The sequence below is a fragment of the Pristiophorus japonicus genome, chromosome X (genome assembly GCF_044704955.1).
Source record: "Pristiophorus japonicus isolate sPriJap1 chromosome X, sPriJap1.hap1, whole genome shotgun sequence".
Lineage (NCBI taxonomy): Eukaryota > Metazoa > Chordata > Chondrichthyes > Pristiophoridae > Pristiophorus > Pristiophorus japonicus.
Window position 1 is genome coordinate 19,530,964 of NC_092010.1, and position 21,719 is coordinate 19,552,682.

The 21,719-nt window shown below is 46.0% G+C and overlaps 1 protein-coding gene across 1 annotated transcript in view; it reads right to left on the reverse strand.

Moving 5' to 3' along the window:
• pou6f1 (POU class 6 homeobox 1) overlaps positions 1-21,719 on the reverse strand; it is a 177,542-nt gene that overhangs the window by 103,026 nt on the left and 52,797 nt on the right. The window contains exon 4 of the mRNA XM_070869435.1: positions 1,236-1,351. Within this exon, the coding sequence (XP_070725536.1) occupies positions 1,236-1,351 (116 nt within the window). The remainder of the gene's footprint in view (positions 1-1,235; positions 1,352-21,719) is intronic.

A 21,719-nucleotide genomic window follows, 5' to 3' on the forward strand; every position in this document is an offset into this window, starting at 1 on the left:
GGAGGGAAGAGTGGGGGGGTGGGAGATTGAGGGGGTTGGGGAGGGAGATGGGGGGGGGAGGAGATTGTGGGGGGAGGGGGAAGGGAGATGGGGGGAGATGGGGGGAGGAGATTGGGGGGGGAGGAGATTGGGGGGGGAGGAGATTGGTTGGGGTGGAGGAGATTGGGGGGGGAGGAGAGGGAGATTGGGGGTGGTGAAGGAGCTTGGGGGGGGGAGGAGATTGGGGGGGGGAAGGAGATTGGAGGGGAGAAGATTGGAGGGGGAAGGAGATGGGGGAAGGAGATTGGGGGGGAAGGAGATTGGGGGGGGGGAAGGAGATTGGAGGGGGGAAGAAGATTGGAGGGGGAAGGAGATTGTGGGGGGGAAGGAGATTGGGGGGGAAGGAGATTGGAGGGGGGAAAGGAGATTGGAGGGGGGAAGGAGATTGGAGGGGGGAAGGAGATTGGAGGGGGGAAGGAGATTGGGAGGGGGGAAGGAGATTGGAGGGGGTGGGAAGGAGATTGGGAGGGGGGGAAGGAGAAGGGGGAGGGAGGCTGAACGGGCCTGGCCCGAGACTTCGGGCAGGGCCCGTCCCCAGCACCAGATTTACAGGTAGGTGGCGTTGGGTCGGGTCGGGGTGGTGGGAGGGAGGTCGGTTCGGTTCGGGTCGGGGGGAGGGAGGTCAGGTCGGATCCAGTCCGGAGGCGGGGGGGGGGGGGGGGGAGCGGGTGTCGGGTCCGCTCCGGGGTGGGGAGCGGGTGTCGAGTCTGGTCCGGGGGGAGGGGCAGGTGTCGGGTCCAGTTCGGGGGTGGGGGGGGCAGGAAGCGGGAGTCGAGTCGGGTCAGGAGGAAGCAGGAGCTGGCCGTGGGAGGAGCCTTATTCACACAGCCCCAGTGAGGCCATTGGGCCAGGGCTAGGGGCTGCGTGCTTCGGGCCCCTCCCACACAGTTTTGGGCGCCTGGAGCTACTGCACTTGCGTGCCCACTGTAGTGCGCATGTGCAGAGGTCCCGGCACTGTTTTCAGCGCAGGGACCTGGCTCCGCCCCCTGCAGCTCCTGCTGCGCTGCGCCGAGGGCCAGAGGACCTACAGGGAGGTGGATAATACGGAGGGTTTTTTTAGGCGCACTTTGTGGCACGAAAAACGGGCGTCCAGGTCGGGGCTACGCCCTTCTAGGCGCGGCTCGAAATTTGGGCCCATAATGTGGATTATGAAATCCCAATCTGGGCGAAGAACACATTTTTACTGACTGAGTTACCTGAGACACTGTGGCTGCGGAGATCGGCACAGTCTGTTGTGCCTGAAGATGTAGCTGTTGCGATTGTATTTCATTCACTGGTGTTGGGTGATGTGGTGGTATTGCCGCCATTTGTTCTGAAATATACAGCAGTGATAAACTATAAAATGAACATGGTTTTAGAAACAATATTACTCATGAGCACAGCACAGTGGTGCAGTGAAGTTTTAATTCCCCACATTAAATTTATTCAATGCTATTTGTATCTCTTCTCCTCTCCAAACTAAATGTTGGCCTTCTCTTCATGCACCACCATACTACACAGATATCTGATAAAGATCTAGAAACTATAGACACAATGACTGAACAGCTGGAAACTATGTGCCCAAGTTTCCACATGATTAGCGCCTGATTTTTAGGAGCAACTGGTGGAGAAATCGCAATTCTCCACATTTTCTTTTCTGCAGTTCCAGTCAGGTAGAACAGTTCTATTTTGGAACAGAATTTTTTCTTCAAAAGGGGGCGTGTCCGGCCACTGACGCCTGATTTCAAAGTTTCCACAGTGAAAATGTACTCCAAACTAACTTAGAATGGAGCAAGTGAAGATTTTTGTAGAACTGAAAAAATCTGTTCTACACATTAAAAAAATCAGGCGCAGGTTACAAATTAGGCGTCCAGAACGAGGTGGGGGGGGGGGGGGGGAGGGAACTCATTAAATTCTATAATAAATCCTTATTTATACTTCTACAAATATTATACAAATAAATCCAATCTGAATAAACATTTATAAGCAAAGAAAAGATTAAATAAACCATCTTCCTACCTGTGTGAAAGTGCTTCAGCCATCGTTCGTTCCCGCGGGGGGGGGAAAGCCATTCAGTTCGTTCCCGCGGGGGGGGGAAGCCGTTCCGTTCGTTCCCGCGGGGGGGGGGGAGCCGTTCCATTCGTTCCCGCGGGGGGGGGGGGGGGGGGGGGGCCGTTCCGTTCGTTCCCCCGGGAGGGGGTGAGGGAAACGGCTGCCTCAACTTTCTGAGGCTTCCTGCAGCCTTCTCACTGCTGCAAGAAGCCTCAGTGCTGATCATGGAAGGGCAATGTGCTTTTATTAAAAAATGTTCAAAAATTAAACAGCTACAAAAAACTACAAAAATGGCCGAGTGCCAATGTTTCCTTCACACTGAGCGTGCGCGAACGCTCCAACGTGCACGCGCAGCGTTGCCGGCAGGAAAAAAACTAATTTAAATATTACCCGCCCCCTCCCACTGACAAAATCGGCGCGAGTGTAGGCTCCGTCCCCTGGGCGCCACGCCAGGCAGACAAGGAGCTGCAGAATGCTCCAGAATCGCGAGGTTTTTTTTAGGCGCCGTTTTAGGCGCGAAAAACGGGCGCCCAGCTCGGAGGGGCACCCGTTTTTTATCGTGTGGAAACTTGGGCCCTATAGATCAGTAAGTTCTATCGGGAAAACTTTTGAAAGTGAACACCTTGGAAGAGTATAATTTGTTACAAGATGCATGAATTCAGAAAGGGGAGATCACTGCCGATGTTTTTTCTGAAGACATTACTGACATGATGAGCAGGAATCAAGCTAATTTAAGTATTTTTGACAGACTCCCTGACTGCAGCAGTTGTATGGCAGCTGAAGAGGAGTCTCTTTGCTTCTAAAACATTTTTTTTGCAGGGTCCCAGAGTTCAATTGATTGACCCACATTCTCTCCTGGAGAGCCTTTTAAAATGTAAATCCCCTCCCACCTACTATAGCAACACTGGACGTCAATAACATGCTGCCGCCCCTCGAGTCCAGCATTGCTATGGTGATAATGATGGAAAATACAACACATGATGTAATTACTGCCCACTTTCTATGCACCCAGTCATATTTCGGCAGATGCATTCAACATCCACACTCACTTTAAGTGGAAATCCCGGGTGGTGATCAGCAGAATGGCTCCCCAGAAGACGTTCCATCCTCGATCCACTCGAAATAAGGTGGAATGGGACCAGGAGATCTTCTTATTGCTTCAGCCAACATTTTAATATCCCCACTCTCAAACATCTTTTACTGCACCAGTATTTGGCCAAATCATCTGCTAGATTCATAGAATCCTACAATGGTTACCGCACAGAAGGAGGCCATTCGGCCCGTCGAGCCCATGCCGGCTCTCTGCAAGAGCGCCTCAGCCAGTCCCACTCCCCCGCCCTTTCCCCGTAGTCCTGCAATTGTTTTCCCTTCAGGTACGTATCCAACTCTCTTTTGAAAGCCACGATTGAGTCTGCCTCCACCACCCTCTCAGGCCGTGCATTCCAGATCCTAACCACTCGCTGCGTAAAAATGTTTTCCTTATGTCGCCTTTCGTTCGTCTGCCAATCACCTTAAATCTGTGTCCTCTGGTTCTCGACCCTTCCACAAATGGGAACAGTTTCTCTCTATCTATTCTGTCCAGACCCCTCATGATTTTGAACACCTCGATCAAATCTCCTCTCAACCTTCTCTTCTCCAAGGAGAAGAACCCCAGCTTCTCCAGTCTATCCATGTAACTGAAGTCCCTCATCCGTGGAACCATTCTCGTAAATCTTTTCTGCTCCCTCTCTAAGGCCTTCACATCCTTCCTAAAGTGTGGTGCCCAGAATTGGACACAATACTCCAGGTTCATCATAACTTCCTTGCTTTTGTACTCTATGCCTCTATTTATGAAGCCCAGGATCCCGTAAGCTTTTTTAACCGCTTTCTCAACCTGCCCTGCTACCTTCAACAATTTGTGCACATATACCCCCAGGTATCTGTTCATGCACCCCCTTTAAATTTATATTGCCTCTCCTTGTTCTTCCTCACAAAATGTATCACTTTTCTGCGTTAAATTTCATCTGCCACGTGTCCACCCATTCCACCAGCCTGTCTATGTCCACTTGAAGTTTATCACTATCCTCCTCACTGTGTACTATACTTCCAAGTTTTGTGTCATCTGCAAATCTTGAAATTGTGCCCTGTACACCCAAGTCTAAGTCATTAATATATATCAAGACAAGCAGTGGTCCTAGTACCGACCCCTGTGGATCACCACATATACCTTCCTGCAGTCTGAAAAACAACGTTTCCCACTACTCATTGTATCCTGTCACTTAGCCTATCTTGTATCCATGCTGCCACTGTCCCTTTTATTCTATGGACTTCAACTTTGCTTGCAAGCCTATTATGTGGCACTTTATCAAGCGCCTTTTGGAAGTCCATGTACATCACGTCAATCGCATTGCCCTCATCAACTCTCTCTATAACCTCATCAAAAAACTCAACCAAGTTAGTTAAACACGATTTGCCTTTGCCAAATCCGTGCTGGCTATTCTTAATTAATCCACACTTGTCCAAGTGACTGTTCCTTTTGTCCCTGATTATCGTTTCTAAAGCTTCCCCAGTACCGAGGTTAAACCGACTGGCCTGTAGTTGCTGGGTTTATCATTACACCATTTTTTTGAACAAGGGTGTAACATTTGTAATTCTTCAGTCCTGTGGCACCACTTCCGTATCCAAGGAGGATTGGAAGATTCTGGCCAGTACCTCTGTGATTTCCACCTTTACATCCCTCAGTGTCCTAGGATGCATCCCATCCGGTCCTGGTGACTTATCTACTTTAAGTACAGCCAGCCTTTCTAGTACCTTCTCTTTATCAATTTTTATCCCATCCAATATCTCAACTACCTCCTCTTTCACTATGACGTTGGCAGCACCTTCTTCCTTGGTGAAGACAGATGAAAAGTACTTATTTAGCACCTCAGCCATGTTCTCTGCCCCCATGCTTAGGTCTCCATTTTGGTCCCTATTCGGTCCCCCCTCCTCTTACTGCCTGTTTACTATTTATATGGTTACAGAAGACTTTTGGATTACTTTTTATGTTAGCTATTCTCATATTCTCTCTTTGCCTCTCTTATTTCCTTTTTCACTTTCCCTCTAAACTTTCTATATTCAGCCTGGTTCTCACTTGTATTCTCAACCTGACATCTGTCATACGCCCCTTTTTTCTGCTTCATCTTACTCCCTATCTCTTTAGTCATCCAGGGAGCTCTGGCTTTGGTTGCCCTACCTTCTGCCCTCGTGGGAATGTACCTAGACTGTACCCAAACCATTTCCTCTTCAAACCCAGCCCATTGTTCGATTACAGTTTTTGCCTGCCAATCTTCGATTCCAATTTACCCGGGCCAAATCCATTTTCAACCCACTGAAATTTGCCTTCCTCCAATTAAGTATTTTTACTCTAGATTGCTCCTTGTCCTTTTCCATAGCTAATCTAAACCTTGATATGATGATCACTTTTCCCCTACTGACACTTCCTCCATTTGACCAACCTCATTCCCCAGAACCAGATCCAGCAATGCTCCTTCCTCGTTTGGCCGGAAACATACTGATCAAGAAAGTTCTCCTGAACACACTTCAGAAATTCTTCCCCCTCTCTGCCCTTTACACTATAACTATCCCAGTCTATATAAGGATAGTCCCCCATTATCACTACCATATAGTTCTTGCATCTCTCTGTAATTTCCCTGCAAATTTGCTCCTCTATATCCTTCCCACTAGTTGGCGACCTATAGAATACTCCGAGTAGTATAATGGCACCTCTATTGTTTCACAACTCTAACCAAATAGATTCTGTCCTTGACCTTTCCAGGACATCCTCTCTCTCCAGTACTGTAATATTCTGCTTAATCAATACTGCCACCCCACCTCCTTTCTTTCCTTCCCTATCTTTGCCTTATATCTGGGAATATTTAGTATCCAACCCTGACCCTTTTTGAGCCAGGTCTCTGTCGCCATGACATCATATCCCCATGTGTCTGTTTGCACCTGCAGCTCACCAACCTTATTTAACACACTTCGTGCATTCACACATATGCACTGTAAACCTATCTTAGGTCTTTTGGGGCCGAAATTACCCCATTCCTTAAGGCCCGTTACCACCGCAAATCGGCAGCCACACCGCGGAGTGGAGAGGCCGCCTACTTTTGATGGAATGGCCGCTGCTAGCCCAATTAAATATAGATATAGTCCTCACTACTAGGGGGATCAAGGGGTATGGTGAGAAAGCAGGAATGGGGTACTGAGGTTGCATGTTCAGCCATGAACTCAGTGAATGGCGGTGCAGGCTCGAAGGGCCGAATGGCCTACTCCTGCACCTATTTTCTATGTTTCTATGTTTCTAATTGCCGTCCCAAGTTTTCCTGGCGGTGTCCTGATCCCCCCCTCACTGCTCCACTGCTGCTGATCGGTGTTAAGCGCGTTATCACTGTGCGTACCGCCGATCTAACCCCCTGACGGCGACATTCCCCTTGGAAAATCTTCGGCCCGCCCAGCGGTGCCAAAACCTGTTTTTTTTCCGGTGGTAGTGAGGCTGTGGCCTTCTGCAACGACGGTGCGGCTTCCCTTAAAGGGGAGGGCTCAATGCCGCTGCCGCCATGTTTTGTTTTTTTGTTGACCCGACAATTATGCTCCCCAGGTTCGGCCGGGCTGCCAACAGATAGCCTGGCATCCCCTTTTGGACCTAAACCTACTCTGGAGGCTCAGTGGGCCGAGGTTTAAAAATCACGAAGGCTCTCCCCTTTAAATGAAGGGGAGAGCTGTGGTGATGTGTCGCCGTGATGACATTGTTGTAGAGAGTAGAAATATATATATAGACTTAGGCATTAGGCACCTGCTGGATATTTAAAACTCACATAAGCTTAAATGGACACACACATAAAATGGCTGCCCAGGCATTATGGGAAATCAGGTAGTCAAACTGTGAACTGTTGAACGTTCACTGACCGAGCAATAACCCTGTGAGGCCCACTGTAGGAATGCCTGGGAAGACAGAGATAAGAAGGAAACCATCTCCTGTGAACAAGGCCATAAACCAATTAATTCCCCAGGAAGAAAGATAAGAGGGAAACCATTTGCTGTAAACAAGGCTATATACCAATTATTTCTCCCAGATGAAAGAACTAGGGAGAGAACCTATAAAGCCATCGATCAGCCCAAGCTGACAATAACCGAACATATGGTTCCCTGGATACTAGGAGAATTCTATTGGGTTAAAAGAACCTATATGTAATCTATAATCGTTGTGATTGGCTTGTGTCCAGCCGTGATGAGCTGTGTAACTGTAGTAAACTGTTTTGTAACTGTTGTGAAACATATAAAGGTACATGTAACTCTTTGTTCTGTGAAGAGAAACCTGGATACGGTCCTGAGTTTTTCCTTCCCGCTGAGCGTAATAAAAGCTGCATCAGCATTGGAACCGACCCTGAGTGTTGAGTGATTCTTCTAAGAAAACACTAACGCTAACAATGGCGTAGTCGACGGGATTTCCCGGAGTCGCTGGACGCCCTTGGAAAAAACCCGGGTGAGTATAAAAAACAATTTTTAAGTATAAAGGGTGCGGAAGGTGGAAGCTGGTTGATCGACATGAGGAGACGGTCTAATATCTCAAACGCCTAGCCTGAGCCTGAATTAAGAGGACTTTTGTCCCACGTGACGGCCAGGAACCAAGTAGGCGTAGGGAACACACTTAGACCGTGGGATCGTGATACCGAGAGACATCTTCCGGACCCAGTAGTGTAATTTGAAATACCCCGGGATAGAACCAAGCGGTGTACAGCGGCTAACGGAATCCAAACCTGTGAACAGGGTCGGACCATCGGGCTGAGCGGTGGTAGGTAGTCGTTAAGGATACGTAGAGCACTGCGGGAATTGCTTAAACGCGTTTTTAAGAATTGTATAAGTTTGTGTAACAGCAGAACTTGTGACCTGACAGTAGCCAAGAGACAGTTTACTACAAGTCGCGCTAGAAAGAAAGCGGACCTCTGAGAGTAGATTCCTAACGGTACTAGTCCTACCCAGGAATGGCCATGAAAACAAGTAAACTCGAGTGGAGACCAGAAGGGTCGCTTACCCGCCACATGGCGGAAAAACAAAAGAAGCAAATTGAAAAAATGATTAAAGCAGGGTGGAATCCTCAGGAATAAAACTACGAATTCCCTGAAAGGTCATGGATCCAAAAATAGAGCCGGCCAAAACAAGAAGAGAGACTGTTGTAAATCGTTGAGTGAGAAGTGTCTGTGTGATTTTTGACTGCAGAATGAATTTTTTTATGTTTTCATGTTCCGAAAGCCTGGTTGGAAGAGGAATGCAAGTGTCTGTTTATTTTAGAAAGAGTGAAAGTCTTTTTTTTAACCCTTTGTAATGTTGTCCTGTATGTGGGAAGTTTTAAGACATTTAAGTTAGAAACGCAGGTGTGGATTTATTCGGATGATAAGTTACGGAGCTAGGAAAATAAACAAATAAAGAATAGGTTTGTTAAGCAAAATATTTATTTGACATGCTCACTTACTTGCCGAAAGAAAACATGCAATGATTGATTGGGTTGAAAGACATAAATTTGGTCTCGGAATGAGATAAAGAATGCTTTAAAAAAAAAGAGAGCTTCTAAAAAAAAAAGTTTTAAATAAAGATTGAAATTACAAAGTTTGAATTGGGATTTTGAGATATTCAGAGAAGGCACAGGAAATACTGAGGTGGATTTAAAAAAAAAAAAGATTAAATTAAATCTGATCAGGTCAAACTCCTGGGCAAGTGGCGAGCTATCTGCGAAGGTGTAAAAGGAACTTTTGGAAAATGTTAAAAAACAGCAAGCTTTAGTAACGACTTTGAAACTGGAGCATTTTGAGATAACGAAAGGCAGCACTCAAACTCTCAAAGCTGGTCTCCATTCCAGTTATGAAAAAAAAAAGAAAAAGATAAAGACGCCACTTTGAAAGTAAACAAATGATTTTAAATTAACAACTTTATGGAGTTACGAACCCTCCGTGTAAAATACAAAACCTAATTTGAAGAAAGGAAAAAAAAGATGTAACGGACTAAATGGAAAAAGACATAACTTACTAAATACTAGTTGATGTTTGCTGTGAAAAAGATATTGGTTTAATTAGAAGAGAAAAAAAATTGGAATAAGTAAAAAACACTCTACATGGATTCGAATTTTCAATTATGAAAAAGTTTCAATGCAGTTTGAAAAGATTTCCAAAATGGACAGTGTTTATCAAAAATGTCCCGAACAGTCTAAACAAGCAGGAGGGTTTTGAAGATAACGAGGAGAAAGAGAGAAATAAAAAAAAACAGAATTGAATTTCAGTAAACAAAATTGCTATTGTATGTGTGGTCTTGTTTTAAAACAATTAAAAAAAAAAAATTCTTTGGCAAGTACTTGAATTAGAAGTTAAGAAAACATTGGAGTTTACTCTAATGATTTATGCTGTTTTTAACGGATTCCTAATTTCGAAGCCAGTTTTGAAGGCACAAAGACTTTTTTTTTTCAGATGATTACGTGAAGTCACGTAATGACATCAGGTCTTCTTACAAACCTGGAAAGGAGTTAACCCTTTCCATTGACAGCCGTTTTATACTGAACATTATTAATTTGGATTTCTTAATAAGGAAAAAAAAAGACTCACCTAACAGAGGAAACAAAAATAAAAACAGAACTAGCTTATGTAATAATACTTGCCTGATACAATAAAGAAATAGATATTCAATAAAACAAATTGAAGAGTTAAAAGCTAAGATAAACAGGCTGGAAGAGATAACAGGACTAGACGGATAGTGCAGTGCGCAGCCATAGCACCATCACCTCTGGCAATAGAGCCAATGTACCCCACGGTGGGTAGGTGTAGTCCACAAACCCAACCTAACGGTAAAGCAGACAGCGATGTTTGGAGGAATAGCTTTGGCCTTGGTCATAATAGGAGTTTGGGTAATATTTAAGTGAGTAAAGACACGGGCGCACGCCCTACAGATTCAGCTCGAAATGGTTCGATTATAACCTTGTGCTTCTGATTTTGCAGGGTGACAGGGACTCTCGTAGAGCAAAAAACTTAACCCCTGGTGACGACCAGGCCGTCTGTTTAAAATTACAGATAATACTTACCGGAATGGGAATACGAACGGCGCTACTCGTAATATGGATAGCCCTGCGACATGCACGTACCCTGGGCAACACCGACGGACAGCAGAGCACGCTGGAAATAAACAACTATATGAACTATGGAGTCTTGTTTAATTTAACGGCCGGAATGTGCATCCCAGCAGCCAAGGACTGGAGCAAGGACAGGACTTATTTTAATGCATGGTTACAAGTGAATCCTAATAAGAATCCTAATAAGAATAAGAGTATGTGTACAGTGCTCCACGGGTATAAGGAGCAGATGCATTAAACGGAGGGATGTTAAAGGGCCTGATGAATGTACTTTCGGCATAATTTGCGCGCCTCCGGGACAATCCCAGCAATCAGTCATCCGCAAGAAGGGAGTGGGGCTGTGTGGGTATTACGAGGAGGCGGGGGCGGCTGCAATATCATTGTATGTATGTTTCTCACCCCCTCCGACACCGCGCCCCATAAGAATCACTACATTGCCCGAGGAACTGCCTTGCCCCATAACTACGAAGGGACCAGAGAATGGGATTGTAATGTACAGCGAGGGGGAACTGTTGTATGATAATGTTAGACATGAAATTGTGCCTGTTCTGATCAATATTTCAGGCATCCAGATGCTGGAATACGGTACAGAACAGTCAAGGAAGATGTACAATGTATTAAGTAAAGTTGTAATGCAGCAGGCTGCCGATGCAATGGGTGCCAGTAGGTTCCGGGGACAGGGGTTAGCCCCAGGATGAAGAGGGAAATAGTTAATGATGTTGCTACCGTTTTCAATACAGAGACCTCCGTAGTGAACTCGATAGACATACAAGAATTAAATGAGAGAGTGGAGCAAAACCAGGAAGACCAGGCCAACCTAGGAAAGGAGGGTGCCAAAATCCAGTTGGATGGCATCTCAGTCCTGGAAGCTCACGCTAAAACCATCAATCACCTCATTGATAGAGAACAAGAAGATACAATAAAGCAAAGACAGGGGCAACTCTGTCATGCTTATGGTCTGTGGATGGTGGGACAGATCCGCCACAACCTCGACCAGATCCAATGCGGGGAAGTACCCGATTGGATAGACAGTTCACATTTAGCTCAGTTGGCGAACCAAAGGGGGACACTGGATAATTGTACTCTGAAGGGACTGACCCAAGTATACCCCGCAATTCCAGATTGCCAGATGGGTAGGACTACCGGGATAGGGATAGTCCTGTTGATCCCTATAGCAACGCCGGACTCAGGGCCGTTCCCCTTATACCAACTAGAGAATATCGGAGTAATACGGGAAAATGTCTCCATACGCTACTACCTAACCACCACCTCTGCCGTTCGTCGAAACAACATACTTACTGGGATTTCCCTAGCAGATTGCAAGCAAAGGGGGGAAATCACAGTATGCCCTCACCCGGTGGGCCGAGGGGAACTAGAAGAGTGCGGGTTTAACCGAACCAACGGGTGTGTACTAGAAATAGTGCCCGCACACATGCACTTCGCGAGGGCAGGCTACGGAGGGAGGGGAAGATACTGCGTCTCTACCACAGAGCGTTCATACCAGTATAATGACCTACAGTGCCCTATACCGCAGCCAAACTTTTGCTTTACACCACTACGACCTGTCGCGATCGGGCAAGCACATATCACCCAGGTTAGGCGCCGGAAGTCCGAAGTTATTGAAGTAACTGATCAGCTCCATGATCATTTGCAGGATTATGATGAGCCAGAGCAGGTCCCTATCCCACATCTAACCGAGGTATTACGGGAGTTAAGGCTCAGAGTGGGGCAATCCGTAAAACTCTATCACCAGCTACAAACTAAAATCAAAGAACTGGAAGAAGATACCGAGGTAGACTTACAAAGTCAGAGTTGGTGGAGAAAAGTCTGGGACTGGGGAATAAATGTGAACATCCACCCATGGATCCGAATTATTTCACACACACTGGTCGGAATACAATTAATCTTAGCAATAACATGGGGCGTGATGGCCTGCCAGGTATGCAGGCGCCACAAACGGTGGAAACGGACCAATCACCGTTCCCTGGATATTAAACAAGCCTGTTTGATAAGGGGACGGGAGGAGCTAGCCTTTGTTAATTTGATCTAAGCAACCGGGACTCCTGAAACCGCGTGACTGGCCTGCACGTTGAGGCAAGGAATACCGGGCCGTGCACAAATATCAGATAAAGGCAGTACGGTCGGTTAAAAGGGGACTAGGACTAGTCCCTTTACCGAAAGGGGGAATTGTTGTAGAGAGTAGAAATATATATATAGACTTAGGCATTAGGCACCTGCTGGATATTTAAAACTCACATAAGCTTAAATGGACACACACATAAAATGGCTGCCCAGGCATTATGGGAAATCAGGTAGTCAAACTGTGAACTGTTGAACGTTCACTGACCGAGCAATAACCCTGTGAGGCCCACTGTAGGAATGCCTGGGAAGACAGAGATAAGAAGGAAACCATCTCCTGTGAACAAGGCCATAAACCAATTAATTCCCCAGGAAGAAAGATAAGAGGGAAACCATTTGCTGTAAACAAGGCTATATACCAATTATTTCTCCCAGATGAAAGAACTAGGGAGAGAACCTATAAAGCCATCGATCAGCCCAAGCTGACAATAACCGAACATATGGTTCCCTGGATACTAGGAGAATTCTATTGGGTTAAAAGAACCTATATGTAATCTATAATCGTTGTGATTGGCTTGTGTCCAGCCGTGATGGGCTGTGTAACTGTAGTAAACTGTTTTGCAACTGTTGTGAAACATATAAAGGTACATGTAACTCTTTGTTCTGTGAAGAGAAACCTGGATACGGTCCTGAGTTTTTCCTTCCCGCTGAGCGTAATAAAAGCTGCATCAGCATTGGAACCGACCCTGAGTGTTGAGTGATTCTTCTAAGAAAACACTAACGCTAACAACATCATCGCGGTGGTGACTCTGCACCGCCCCCCAACTTCCACTCCTCAGTTGCTGTCACCGCCGCATCTTTGCCCCTCAGGAGTAGTCACCTGACTTTCGGATCAAAACAAAAAACAAAACAAAGAGCGGAATTTCGTGAAAGAGTCGACCTGAGCCGCAGCTGCGGTAAAAACCATCAAAACGGGTTGGGGGCAATTTGTACCCCTTTAACTTCAATCCAAGATTTCTTTTCAATAACATCAAAGAAGTTGTATAGCTGGTGTCTGGCTTAAAGTGGTATCAATGGAAGCCTGGGAGTAAGTCACTTGTCTGTCCTCTCACTCCAGGAAGTGTGTGTGCTACAAGGTGACTTGGAGAGGACAAAAATGGAAAAAGGAGCAGGAAGTAAAGTGACAAGAGCTATCTCATACTATATGTGAGGTGACCCAAAGAATTAATTCCAGAGACTGTAGAGCACTAATTGCACGATTACTATCCGATCAACACAGATACATTCTCTGAACATACGAACAATGACAGACAGATGAAGACCCTCGGGTCTATTGAGCCTGTCCCCCACAATTGTGATACCTTGTGTATCACAACATATACACTGCACCCCACTGGAAGCCATGTGATCTCCTGGGAGAGGAAAAAAAACATTTGGAGGAAAACTCTGGGCAATTTCTCTCCGACCCATCGAGGCGATCGAAGCCAGTCCAGGAGATCACTCTGGCCCTGAAGTCCCTGCAGTACCGACCTTCTGTAAGAGGTGATCCCTGTCCCAGCCAGAAACGGGTCCAGCTCTCGCTTGAAGAAATTCAGCAAATCAGCATCCACTGCACGAGATGGCAGACTGTTCCAGAGGCCCACTATTCTCTGGGAAAAGAACCACCTCCTGACATCTAACCTAGATCTAGAGGTTAAATTTGTGACCCTTGGTCCTCCCTAACCTATTTACTTGGATCAAACTGTCAACTGGAACACAATCTATTCCCTTCATTATCTCACAAACCTCAAACAGATCACCTCTAAGTCTACGCTTCTCGAAAGTGTAAAGTCCCAACTCTTTTCACCTATCTTGATAACTGAGGTGCTTTAGACTGCACCCTCGACAAAGCCTCAATATGACCCACCATGTGAGGAGACCAAAACTGGACACAGTATTCCAAGTGCGGCCTGACCAAGCTCGTGTACAAGGACAAAACCATCTTGCACTCAATTGTCTTATGGATACACCCCAATACCCTATTTGCTCGAGCTATCGCTTCACAGCATTGCTCATATACCTTTAAGGATGTATACACTAGAATGCCCAGATGTCTTTCTTTAATGCTTTTCCCTGAAGGGTGTATGAATGTTCAGCATTTGCCCTGCCCACATGCACAACACTGCACTTATCCAAGTTATACATAATTTTCCAGTCATGATCCCAATCTCCCAACACATCTGCCTAAAGTAGACAAGCGTCATCTATAGTCCTAATATTCGCACAGATGTTGGTATCATCTGCAAATTTGCAGATCATGACCCCCAACACCTACAAGGGTGAAGACCGATGCAAAGTACTCATTTAATATTTCCGCCATACCCAGGTGTGAGGTGTGAATCCTTTGTAACCTGTCCTTAAACATTTTTCAATGGCTCAATACAGTCTTTGACAATTCTCTGACTCTTCACATAACTGAAAAAGCTTTTCCCATTACTTCCACAGTTGTAATGTAATGGTTGCCAGTCAGCCTAACCTCAGTCGTGGGAAAATTATTGGAAAAACTCCTGAGGGACGGGTAAATCTTCATTTGGAAAGACATGGATTAATCAAGGACAGTCAGCATGGATTTGTTAAGGGAAGGTCGTGTCTGACCAACTTGATTTAATTTTTAGAGGAGATAACCAAGAGGGTCGAAGAGATCAGTGCGTATGATGTAGTGTATGTGGATTTTAGCAAAGCTTTTGATAAGGTCCCACATGGCAGACTGGTCACGAAAGTAAAAGTGCAAGGGATCTAGGGCAAAGTAGCAAGTCGGATCCAAAATTGGTTTAGAGGCAAGAAGCAAAGGGGAATGGTGGATGGGTGTTTTTGTGACTGGAAGGCCGTTTCCAGTAGGGTTCCGCAGGGCTTAGTGCTGGGTCCCTTGCTTTTTGTGGTATATATCAATGACTTGGACTTGAATGTTGGGGTTATGATTAAGAAGTATGCAGATGACACTAAAATCGGCCGTGTGGTTGATAATGAAGAAGAAAGCTGCGGACTGCAGGAAGATATCACTGTACTGGTCAGGTAGGCAGAACAGTGGCAAATGGAATTCAATCCGAAGAAGTGTGAGGTAATGCATTTGGGGAGGTCTAACAAGCCAAGGGAATACACATTAAATGGTAGGACACAGAGAAATGTACATGAATAAATGGACCTTGGAGTGCAGGCCAGGTAGATAAGGTGGTTAAGAAGGCATATGGAATACCTGCATTTATTAGTCGAGGCATGGAATACAAGAGCAAGGACGTTATGCTTGAACTGTATAAAACACTGGTTAGGACGCAGCTGGAGTACTGCATACAGTCTGGTCACCATATTACAGGAAAGATGTGATTGCACTGGAAAGGGTACAGAGGAGATTTACAAGAATGTTGCCTGGACTGGAGAATTTTGGCTATGAGGAAAGATTGGAGATGCTGGGTCTGTTTTCTTTGTATTAGAGGAGGGTGAAGGGAGACCTTATTGAGGTGTATAAAATTATGAGGGGCTTGGATAGACTGGATAGGAAGAACCTGTTTAGCAACATAGAAACATAGAAAATAGGTGCAGGAGTAGGCCATTCGGCCCTTCGAGCCTGCACCACCATTCAATAAGATCATGGCTGATCATTCACCTCAGTACGCCTCTCCTGCTCTCTCTCCATACCCCTTGATCCCTTTAGCTGTAAGGGCCATATCTAACTCCCTCTTGAATATATCCAATAAACTGGCATCAACAGTTCTCTACGGTAGGGAATTCCACAGGGTAACAACTCTCTGAATGAAGAAGTTTCTCCTCATCTCGGTCCTAAATGGCTTACCACTTATCCTTAGACTATGTCCCCTGGTTCTGGACTTGCCCAACATCGGGAACATTCTTCCAGCATCTAACCTGTCCAGTCCTGTCAGAATTTTATATGTTTCTATGAGATCCCCTTCCCATCTTTCTAAACTCCAGTGAATACAGGCCCAGTTGATCCAGTCTCTCCTCATATGTCAGTCCTGCCATCAGTCTGGTGAACCTTCGCTGCACTCCCTCAATAGCAAGAACATCCTTCCTCAGATTAGGAGACCAAAACTGAACACAATATTCCAGGTGAGGCCTCACCAAGGCCCTGTACAACTGCAGTAAGACCTCCCTGCTCCTATACTCAAATCCCCTAGCTATGAAGGCCAACATATCATTTGCCTTCACCGCCTACTGTACCTCTATGCCAACTTTCAATGACTGATATACCATGACACCCAGGTCTCGTTGCACCTCCCCTTTTCCTAATCTTCCGCCATTCAGATAATATTCTGTCTTCGTGTTTTTGCCATCAAAGTGGATAACCTCACATTTATCCACATTATACTGCATCTGCCATGCATTTGCCCACTCACCGAACCTGTCCAAGTCACCCTGCAGCCTTTTAGCATCCTCCTCACAGCTCACACCGCCACCCAGCTTAGTGTCATCTGCAAACTTGGAGATATTACACTCTATTCCCTCATCCAAATCATTAATGTATATTGTAAATAGCTGGGGTCGCAGCACTGAGCCCTGCAGCACCCCACTGGTCACTGCCTGCCATTCTGAAAAGGACCCTTTATCCCGACTTTCTGCTTCCTGTCTGCCAACCAGTTCTCTATCCACGTCAGTACATTACCCCCAATACCATGTGCTTTAATTTTGCACACCAATCTCTTGTGTGGGACCTTGTCAAAAGCCTTTTGAAAGTCCAAATACACCACATCCACCGGTTCTCCCTTGTCCACTCTACCAGTTACATCCTCAATAAATTCTAGAAGATTTGTCAAGCAGGATTTCCCTTTCATAAATCCATGCTGACTTGGACCGATCCCGTCACTGCTTTCCAAATGTGCTGATATTTCATCTTTAATAAATGATTCCAACATTATCCCCACTACTGATGTCAGGCGAAGCGGTCTATAATTATCTGCCTTCTCTCTCCCTCCCTTCTTAAAAAGTGGTGTTACATTAGTTACCCTCCAGTCCATAGGAACCGATCCAGAGTCGATAGACTGTTGGAAAATGATCACCAATGCATCCACTATTTCTACGGCTACTTCCTTAAGTACTCTGGGATGCAGACTATCAGGCCCCAGGGATTTATCGGCCTTCAATCCCATCAATTTTCCGAACACAATTTCCCATCTAATAAGGATTTCCTTCAGTTCCTACTTCTCACTGGCCCCTCGGTCCCCTAGTATTTCCGGAAGGTTATTTGTGTCTTCCTTCGTGAAGACAGAACCAAAGTACTGGTTCGCCATTTCTTTGTTCCCCATTATAAATTCACCCAAATCCAACTGCAAGGGACCTACATTTGTCTTTACTAACCTTTTTCTCTTCACATATCTATCGAAGCTTTTGCAGTCAGTTTTTATGTTCCCAGAAAGCTTCCTCTCATACTCTATTTTCCCCCTCCTAATTAAACCCTTTGTCCTCTTCTGCTGTATTATAACATTCTCCCAGTCCTCAGGTTTGCTGCTTTTTCTGGCCAATTTATATGCCTCTTCCTTGGATTTAACACTATCCTTAACTTCCCTTGTTAGCCATGGTTGAGCCACCTTCCCCGTTTTTATTTTTACTCCAGACAGAGATGTACAATTGTTGAAGTTCATCCATGTGATCTTTAAATGTTTGCCATTGCCTATCCACCGTCAACCCTTTAAGTATCACTCGCCAGTCTATTCGAGCCAATTCACGCCTCATACCATCGAAGTTACCTTTCCTTAAGTTCAGGACCCTAGTCTCTGAATTAACTGTGTCACTCTCCATCTTAATAAAGAATTCTACCATATTATGGTCACTCTTCCCTAAGGGGCCTCGCACAACAAGATTGCTAATTAGTCTTTTCTCATTACACATCACCCAGTCAAGGATGGCCAGCCCTCTAGTTGGCTCCTCGACATATTGGTCCAGAAAACCATCCCTAATACACTCCAGGAAATCCTCCTCCACCGCATTGCAACCAGTTAGGTTAGCCCAATCTATATGTCGATTAAAGTCGCCCATGATAACTGTTGTACCTTTATTGCACGCATCCCTAATTTCTTGTTTGATGCTGTCCCAAACCTCACTACTACTGTTTGGTGGTCTGTACACATCTCCCACTTGCGTTTTCTGCCCTTTGGTATTCTGTAGCTCCACCCATACCATTTCCACATCATCCAAGCTAAAGTCCTTCCTTACTGTTGCATTAATTTCCTCTTTAGCCAGCAACGCCACCCCACCTCTTTTTCCTTTCTATCTATCCTTCCGAAATGTTGAATATCCCTGGATGTTGAGTTCCCAGCCTTGGTCACCCTGGAGCCATGTCTCCGTGATGCCAATTAAATCATATCCGTTAACTGCTTTCTGCGCAGTTAATTCGTCCACCTTATTGCGAATACTCCTCGCATTGAGGCACAGAGCCTTCAGGCTTGTCCTTTTAACACCCTTTGCCACTGGCCCTTTTTGCTTTTTGCCTTGGGTTTCTCTGCCCTCCACTTTTACTGTTCTTCTTTCTATCTTTTGCTCCTGCCCCCATTCTACTTTCCTCTGTCTCCCTGCAGAGGTTCCCATCCCCCTGCCATATTAGTTTAACCCCTCCCCAACAGCACGAGCAAACACTCCCCCTAGGACATTGGTTCCGGTCCTGCCCAGGTGCAGACCGTCCGGTTTGCACTGGTCCCACCTCTCCCAGAATCGGTTCCAATGTCCCAAGAATTTGAATCCCTCCCTTCTGCACCACTCCTCAAGCCACGTATTCATCTGAGCTATCCTGTGATTCCTACTCTGACTAGCATGTGGCACTGGTAACAATCCTGAGATTACTACTTTTGAGGTCCTACTTTTTAATTTAGCTCCTAGCTCCCTAAATTCGTCTTGTAGGACCTCATCCTGTTTTTTACCTATATCGTTCGTACCTATAAGCACCACGACAACTGGCTGTTTACCCTCTCCCTTCAAAATATCCTGCACCCGCTCCGAGACATCCTTAACCCTTGCACCAGGGAGGCAACATACCATCCTGGAGTCTCGGTTGCAGCCGCAGAATCGTCTATCTATTCCCCTTACAATAGAATCCCCTATCACTATAGCTCTCCCACTCTTTTTCCTGCCCTCCTGTGCAGCAGAGCCACCCACGGTGCCATGAACTAGGCTGCTGCTGCTCTCCTCTGATGAGTCATCCCCCTCAATAGTACCCAAAGCAGTGTACCTGTTTTGCAGGGGGAGGACCTCAGGGTACCCCTGCACTACCTTCCTTCCACTGCTCTTCCTGTTGGTCACCCATCCCCTATCTGGCTGTGTAACCTTTACCTGTGGTAAGACTAACTCACTAAACGTGCTATTCACGTCATTCTCAGCATCGTGGCAGAGGGGTCAACAATCAGGGGACATAGATTTAAACTAATTGGTGGGAGGTATAAAGGAGATACGAGGGGAAATTTCTTCACCCAGAGGGTGGTGGGGGTCTGGAACTCACTGGCTGAAAGGGTGGTAGAGGCAGAAACCCTCACCACATTTAAAAATACTTGGTTGTGCACTTAAAGTGCCGTAACCTATAGGGCTACGGACCAAGAGCTGGAAAGTGGGATTAGGCTGGGTAGCTCTTTGTCGGCCGGCGGGGACACGATGGGCCAAAATGGCCTCCTTCCGTGCTGTAAATTTCTACGATCCTTTTTGCCATTAGCCTTTTTGCTGATCTAATAGCAGCCTTTGTTTTCTTTCGTTGTTCCGTGTACTCAATTCTGTTTAGTTGAGAAGTAAGTGTCTTTAATTTATAGAAACATTGCTGTTTACATCTTATTTGTCTTAACCAGTAAGCCACGTTGTTTTTTCTTACCACACTTCCTGCTTTTGACTTTGGGTAAATATTTGTTTACCACATTTTTTAATCTTGTTCTTAAAAACTTTCCATTTGTATTTTCTTCTCTGGTTAAATATGCCAATTTTTCACTTGGTTTAATCACTTTCACTTCTATTTTACTATACACAACAAAGCATTGTTTGGTGTAAGCAGAAACCAGGGAGATTAGTACTTAGCTCAAGAGGTAATGTTACACACCAGATCTCCAGTTAAATCCTCTCCGAGTAGGAACATGTAAAGTACAGATTCACACGAGGCATGTAGAGAAGTCAAGGTCACTCTGGACCTGCACCTTTATTTCACAGCTCTGGAATGCTGCACTTGCCTGAGACCTGTCCTTATATACCTGTCTCTTGCAAGTGCACCCCTGGTGGTAAGGTATGCTGGTGGTTACAGGTCATATCTTATTACAGTCATGTATAACATGTTAGGATACAGTTATATATAATAATGTAAGATACATGACATCACCCTCCCCCAAGGTCTTATTGTCTTTATAGGTTCAGTCTCTCAGGTGGTCTACGCTCTCGCGTGGAGCGTCTGAGTTGTGGTTCAGTTGTTTGCCTTGGTGTCTGTTTTTCTTTGGGTGTGGTTGCTGGTATTTCGCCTGGGCTGTCTGTTTCGATTGGTGTGATTGTTGTTGACTCGCCTGGGCGTGTCTGTTGGGATTGCCCTTTCCTCAGGTTGTTCCCTCTGTCTGTCCACCAAGTGTGGTGCGAGTTCCACATTGTAGTCTGCCTCTGGTTCCGCAGTGTTGTTGGTAAATCTGCTTTTGACTTGGTCTACATGCCTCCGGCAGGTTTTGCCATTGTCCATTTGTACTACCATTAGCCTGTTTCCTTCCTTGCCCGTTACTGTCCCTGCAAGCCATTTGGGACCCCTGCCATAGTTTAGTATATCTCATTCCATCTCCCCCTCGAATTTCTGTCATGGTACTCAGTCAGCTTACGGCGCTTTGCCCTGACGATTTCGTGCATGTCTGGGAGGATTAATGAGAGCCTTGTTTTTAAAGTCCTTTTCATCAACAGTTGCGCGGGGGGGGGGGGTCCCAGTCAATGAGTGCGGACGAGATCTGTATGCCAGCAGCAGTCGCGACAGGCGACCCTGCAGCATGGGACCTTGGATTGTAAGCATGCCTTGTTTAATGGTTTGCACTGCTCTCTCCGCCTGGCCGTTGCAGGCCGGCTTGAACGGTGCCGTCTTGACGTGATTTATGCCGTGGTCAATTATAAAGTCTTGGAATTCTGCGCTGGTGAAGCACGGACTATTGTCACTGACCAATGTGTCAGGGATTCTGTGCGTTGCAAACATGGTTGCGAGGCTCTCCACAGCGGTGGAGGTTGTGCTCGAATTTAAAATGGTGCATTCGATCCACTTTGAAAATGCATCTACAACTACGAGGAACATTTTGCCCATGAATGGGCCCGCATAGTCTACGTGAACCCGCGACCACGGTTTGGTAGGCCAGGGGCTCAGTGGAGCCTCCCTGGGGGCATTGCAGAGTTGGGCACAAATGGTGCACCTTCGGACACAGAGCTCCAAGTCCGCGTCAATACCAGGCCACCAGATGTGGGA